General features: G+C 38.3%; 1 protein-coding gene across 5 annotated transcripts in view; it reads left to right on the top strand.

Moving 5' to 3' along the window:
* Positions 1 to 435: 435 nt before the first annotated feature.
* Nfib (nuclear factor I/B) overlaps positions 436 to 6,913 on the top strand; it is a 411,316-nt gene continuing 404,838 nt past the window's right edge. For all 5 annotated transcript variants that reach the window (XM_013516302.1, XM_013516300.1, XM_013516299.1 and 2 more), the window contains exon 1: positions 436 to 535. In XM_013516302.1, coding sequence (XP_013371756.1) covers positions 440 to 535 — 96 coding nt within the window. In that variant the 5' untranslated portion in view covers positions 436 to 439. The remainder of the gene's footprint in view (positions 536 to 6,913) is intronic.

The raw sequence follows: 6,913 nt of genomic DNA, 5'->3' as shown, positions 1-6,913 counted from the left end.
TGGGGGAGATATTAATTCTGAGCAATTACAGCTCCCTCTCCCCTCCCTCCCTCCCACCCCTCCCTTCTCTTCATCTGCTCAGCAAGGACCATGGACCATGTCAAACAATATACAACAGAGAAGAATGCAAATAAACTTTAGTCTGCATCGCCCAGCGAAGCAGTTAGCCGCCCACTTGCAAGATACTTAACTCTTGTACACATGATACACAAAGAACGCAGCTACTTTCACCAATCCCTTTAGACCAAAAAAAAAAAAAAGAAAAAAAAGAAAAAGAACTGATCCTTGTCTTTCTATCTGTGAGGTTGCAGTTCCTCCTGCTAATAAAGGAGCTTTTTCCCATGATGCAGTGTGATAAGGATTGGCCTACATGTAGTCCAGCAAGCCACCGCTGATGTTTTCTTGATTAGGTGTCTTATCTTCCATTGAGCTGCATCTGATGAAGGTTGCTGACAGCATAATGGCTGGGAAAACGTCGGACAGCTCCATAAAATGGCAGCTATGCTATGACATGTCAGCCAGGACCTGGTGGATGGTAAGTCTGGCGTGATAACCTTTATTTTCCACCCACCCCCAAAACTCCCCCCCTCCGCTGTCTTCCGAGCTCCTCCTTTATTGTTCCGCGCACGTGTTATAAAGTTTGCTGCCTTCAGAAAGTTCAAGCTCTGAGTTGTGCGAGCCCGGGGTGGCTCAGCACGCCGGTGTGCAAGATAGGATTTCCCCGCTCTTGTGGCCAGGGGCATAGGCCTCCTTTCTAAGAGGCGGTGTGAGTTTTTGTTCACTTTTTAAAAAAAGAAAAAAATGCAAATGGTACAGTTGGTCCCGGGCTGGCTGCTCTGAAATACATGGAAGTGAGGCAGTCAGTGGGAGACTGGAGCCTTCGCGGGTAATTGTTCCTGCATTGGTGTTAAAGCAGAGTAATGTACTTCTTTCTTAAGCTCCTCTGCATAATGATTTAGATAGTGTATTGTATCGTGTTGTGTGCGCTCCCTCATCAGTATGCGACTGTCCCCCACGCTTTGCCTTCATTTGGAATCCACCTCCCTTTCAATGAATACTGTAACTGGAGCAACCACTGATTACTATGCCACTCAGTGTAATTAAATTTAGTTAATGAGGATATGCATATTCAGTTCATTATTTTTCTTTGCTCAGGCAAATGTGTGTGGGTTTGTTGTTGCTGTGTTTCCCCTCATATTTGTCCAGCTGTGGGGACAAATGTAGGGAAGAGGGAAAAAAATATAAAACTTCAGGCCACTGACAGATCCTCGGGTTCAACTCTGACAACAGGGCTGGGGAGAGAGAGGTCATAACTTTTAAAATGAGAGCGCTGGGACTAGAAGGGGTATTTTGGGCAAAGAAAAGCTTTCACATCAAGAAGAGTGCTATGTGATAAATGTCAATATACTGATTTCTGTTGTGCAGACAAGGGTCTCTTGTAAGCGACAGTCCTGCCGCAAGTGGGGAAGTGTCCCACCGGCCAGCATTTAGTTATGACTATCAGGTTCAGCATGGGGCTGATTTATCTGAGCATTTACTTTCTTTCTTTTGTCATTTTCTTCTTTTTGCCCCTTGTGTTTACGTCTTGATCATTTTGGCTGTTTTGCTTCGATTACTGGGACACTTACTGCAAAGGCCGGTGTTTTTCCCTGCAGTTAGTACAGTGGGAGACAATGGGTACTTTCTCCAAGGTGGAGCATGCGGCCAGCGCTGTGGTCAGCCCGTCGCTGTGCCCGGGCAGAAGAGATGAGCTCCCTCCGCTTAGTTCTGGCTTCTGGCACTGCTGGGCAAGAGGATTTGCTATTAATGTGTTTGAATTTCCTGAAAGGTGGACATTATGCTGTTGCTTGTAGGCTCCCGAGCGCTCCCTGGGCAGAGGCTTCCCTGTGGGCAGCTGCCCTGCTCCCATTCTGTGAGAGGTGCAAGCAGCAGAACAACTTTGCCGCTGCTGCTACTTGTTGCTGTTTTGAGCGCTGTATTTCAGAAAGGCTAGTTCCTCAAGGATATCCTCCCTCTCTTTCCCTTTCTCCCTCTCCCTGTCCCTCCCTCTCTCTTCCTCTCTCACCTTTTATTCCCGTTGGGGTATATTTTACAAGTAATAGAAACTTCACAGGGCGGGTTTTCATCTGTGGTCGTCTTATCTCTCATGAGGCGTCAGAACCGTACGCGTGCACGCTGCAATGGACTCAAAATAATTTGCAGTTCTTTGGGGAAAGATGCTGCAAGAGGTTTGTGTAAAAGACTTGCTTTGCGTGACTCAACCAAGGCTTGCAAATGATGGTTTAAGTCACCCTGGCTCTTGAAACTATAATTTTAGGAGGCTCTAAAAAGTAAGATTTAAAATCAATACTTTCAACAATTTTTTTTCTGTTGGGGAAAAAAATCAAAAGTTTTGCTCTAAGAAATTTTACTCAAAGACTGAGGTCGATGTGAGTGGTAAATGAATTATTGTAAATATTTTGACATTAAATTTCATCATCCTACTTTTGTAAATATAAGGTGTAGCTTCCCTAGAGAAAACTGTTGTGAATACTATCTATAAAGATTTGTGTAAGCCGATTATTCCTATTTTTAAAATTATGTTATTTTATTGCCTAAGAAGATGCAGAATATGTCCGGTCTGTTTCAGAAGTAAAAATATTAAGTTAAAAATGTTTGCATAAATTATTTTCATATTTAATCTTTCTAAAGTTACATGAATAGGGTGTAAGTTTCTTATTAAGATAATTTTGTTTTAATAAAGTTTGCTAATTTGAGACCAAAGTGTTTAAGAGATTATTCTTTAATGTGTCATTGAAAACTTAGAATGACAGATGCTTTGTGAACAAGCTAATTAATCAAACTAAATTATTGCTTATCTTTAGTAATATATTGCAAGAGAGAGGAAAGAGGATGGGGTTACTTTAACGTAGTTTCCCAGGTTTTGATGTGAGGAATATTTTTAAAGATGTTTTAAGGTTTATTGGTTTATTGTGATTCTTTTACCGTGACACTGATTGTTTCATTTTTACAATACTTTGCTGTGTGTGTATGTGTGTGTGTGTGTGTGTGTGTGTGTGTAAGAAAGGATATTGTATCCTTATTTGGTTTAATCAAATGAAATTTTAGTAACCAAATCCCAAATTCCAAAGCTGCAGTGTTAAAGTATCCCAGCAATTGCTTCCTGACTTATTGTCTGTTTCACTTAGATTCTCTTATTGTGTGACAATGATTATAAATTTTACTTGACAGGGAGAAAGCCCAAACAAGACGTAGTTGTCCAATTCTACATCTGTTTTCCTTCCTAGATGGGCATGTTTTAGTAAAACAGAGGGAGGAAAAACATTTTATTGAGACAGCTAAAAATAAACAAGCACAAGAAGAATAAACTTGTGTGTGCGTGTATTGTGTGTGTTAAATATCATCTACATATATGCAGTTTTTCAAGTGGTGCCTCCTTGTAAGTTTTACTTCTTTAGGTGATCTTGTATGTGACTTCTTTCAAGAAGAAAACTCATATAAGCAATTTCAGTTACAGTTGGTTGGCTATATTTAGAGTTCTGTTGTTGACCTTTCACATTATTTAAAAATACCACTTGGAATGTATTAAAGATGTGTCTCGCAAATTGCACATTTCATTAATGGTTAGTAAAGATCCTATGTATTTCCTTTGAAACCACTGGTGAATAAAAGTAATAAAAACAGTTTTGGGGCTTTCCATTTTTATTCTGTGCTGTTTACTTAAGGGTCTCTGTGAGATTTATTAAAACTTCTTTGTTAGCTGTGTGGAACTTCAATGGAGTGGTTAGGCACTAGGCATTTTTTTTCTCTAAATTTCATAAGTCTAATCCTTTGATCCCATCAGAACCAGGCCAGAACATTTGTAAGTTTACCTTAATCATGAAGGGTAATTATTCAAATACTAATCCATAAAATTAATTTGAAAAACAAATTGCTAGACTATTCAACTTGTTCTTTAAATATTAAAGTAAATTAACATGTAAATAAAAATGATTTTATATTATCAAAGGTACAGTGGTTATTCTTTGTTGAATACCAATTAATCTACTTATTTATAATAGTTTTTTTGAAGAAAATAATTTTTATTTTTTTGAGAAGTTGAAGCAAGTGCCTTTACATAATTTTATCATTTGGCTTATGGATGTTAATAAAATAATAAATGCATCATTTGTTTGACTGTTTTAATAACTGGATTTTATTTTGAGTGCTAATTTTAATCACATGACTTGACAACAAATATCAATATACATAGGGATGCACTGAAGGGACTGTTTGTACACTGAATGTTTCTCTAATGTCTACAAAAGAAAATAGTCTTTAAGAAGTTGAGGTGAATTTAGCTTTATAATTTTTTGTTTTTAACTAACAATCCTAAAGTTAATATATCTTCTTAGAAATTTATTTTATTTTACTGTAAGTAAAAATTTCTAAATAGTCTGGTAAATATGCTTTTATATATATATGAAAAATCTGGTTAGCTTAATGACTAGACTAACAACACAATGATTAATAACCTAAGTTTAGCCTCCTAATCACTTAGTATTATTTAATTTCAAATCTTATTTCCAGGAACATTATTAAAATGATAGACACCACACAAATAGCCATATCGAGTTGTTGCCAGAAGATGTGTCAACCACTGAATCTATCTGCAGTATTAGAAACTATAAAATGTATGCTTCATTCAACAAATTTGTGTGAAGCCCATATAACTTTCCCAGCTCTGTTCCAGGCACATGGGAGACCAATCCTGTGTCTTCACTTTGGAATCAAACTCACGTCACAGTGTTACAGGAGGAGGGTACCTTCTTATTGATGAAGCGCTTGTGTGGCTTCTCCCTACAAAGGTGGCAAATATACAGAGATTCCTCTTGCGGATTTCTCACTCATTGTCAGAGACGGCAAGCGCATCTTTCTGATATGCTCCCTTAGATCACAGGTGGAATTTCACATCATAATTACCTCTAAACCATCTCCTGTGCAATTAATGACCTGGGTAAAGAATAATAGTTTATTTTAACTATTCTACATAGCAGTTCCTGAGTAAAACAGCATCCACGACAGTGATGACAGTGATTACGCTTCTACAAGGAAAATGGTTTTAGTATGTGTAAATAATGTCACGGCTTTTTAAATTTATCACATTTTGTCACAGACAGATTGCACCCTTTTGCTTTAGATCTACCATGCCTTTATTCTTTAGGGATGTATTCTAGTGTGTAGTACATTTTAAATATGAAACAGCATATCTAAATCAAGGCGAACTGTATGAAAGATGTGGTAAAACACATGAATATTCTTTTAAGACACCTTCTTGCTTGAGAATAATTTTTATTTCATTTTCCATGTTTTTTTCACTTACGTGCTTTTATAACAAATGCAACATATAAACTTTGGGTAAGAAAAACTATCCTTTGGATCCTACCTTAATAAACAGTGATTAGGGTTATTAATTTAATCAGAGAGTAAGGAAGCACAAGTGCCTGCCTATCCTCTTTTCCAGCTCTTTTTTGGAAGCAAAGGGTCATGTTCTCAAGGAGCATTATCTCTTCCATCTATGGGAAAGCTGGTGTTGATTTTCCAGTTTAGAGACCAGTCAACAAAGAGATATCCGATGCTCAGAGCGTCATTGAAACTACAGCATATTTCTGTACCACGGCTGAATGATGTCAATCACTACCTTGAGGCATTTTTTTAATTCCCCCAGATTGTTATTTTGTGACGTTTTCTATCGTACCATTTGTAACATGTAGTGTTGTGATGGGCTGAGAATGTGTACTCAGTGATAGGAAATTAGGCCAGGGCAGGAAAAGAGAGTTACATTCCCCTGTTGCATTTCAGTGTGCAAAATAGTCAGGCTACAGAGATTCAGGGCGAAGTTCTTTGTACAAGAAGTCCTGCTAAGGGAGGCGTTTGTACTTATAGTACATGTTTCCCTAGCCCTAAGAATTTTAAATGCTTAGCAAAGAGTCCGGAGGATTGAAAGAGCTCGGTGAGTATTAATAAAGATCATCATTACTTCAACTTACACTAAGTATGCCAGGCAAGGGGGCAGATTTAGCATATTGTGAAATGGGCAGCTTAACAACTGCTTTTATTTCCCACTGTTCTAAAGTACATTTTAACCCACCACCTCTCTTAGAGGTGACTTTATTCAGAGTGCGTTTTTTTTTTTTTAACTTCTCCTGTTCTGTGCTCCTGTTCCAAGGTTGTAACACAATGGAATCCTGGGCAATGTAGATTTGGTGACCTCTGGCAAATGAATATGCTCCTCTCGAGGCTGGTAGAACCAGCTGTAAAGCGCAGATAATCAGACCCATTACTTGTCAATCCAACCTGTCGTGAGGATGGATGAGAGGGAGCTGGCGAAGCACCTGGTGGCTGAAGCATAAATTCAGGGTTCGAGACCCACTCCCCAAGGGGGCTGATACAAGCTGTAACTGTTCATAGCGGCTCAGGTCTGAGCACTTAGTAGGTTCTCAAAAATACACAGGGTGGGCTAGTTGAAAGCAACTTTAATATTGTCTCTGGGGCTTTCATAACTACTTTGACTTCTTTTGAATTCACATAAACATTTTTGTGGAAACTGCGTATGTTAAGTGGACCATAAAAATGCAGTGTTTTTGATTTCAAATTGAAGTAGATTTCTTAAAAGCAAAGGCTCCTGAATTATTTTTTATGCTTAACAAGATCTAATGGCTAATATTACACATTAGCTTAATTTTAAACATTAACTACTATAATTTTTAAGGGTAAAAGAAACCAATGATTACTGAGGGGCTCTTATTTGCCAGGTGTTTGCCAGGTACTTGGAGAGGCAGTTTATATAAATCGTCTCGTTCAGCCTTCAGCATCGCAAATAAAATTGGCATTACCAGCCCCACTTTGCAGATGAGGCCACTCAATGTGGTGG

This window comes from Chinchilla lanigera, unplaced genomic scaffold, assembly GCF_000276665.1.
Source record: "Chinchilla lanigera isolate Chin_1 unplaced genomic scaffold, ChiLan1.0 scaffold00033, whole genome shotgun sequence".
Lineage (NCBI taxonomy): Eukaryota > Metazoa > Chordata > Mammalia > Rodentia > Chinchillidae > Chinchilla > Chinchilla lanigera.
The sequence above is the reverse complement of the archived record's forward strand: the minus strand, read 5'-3'. Positions and strand labels throughout refer to the sequence as shown.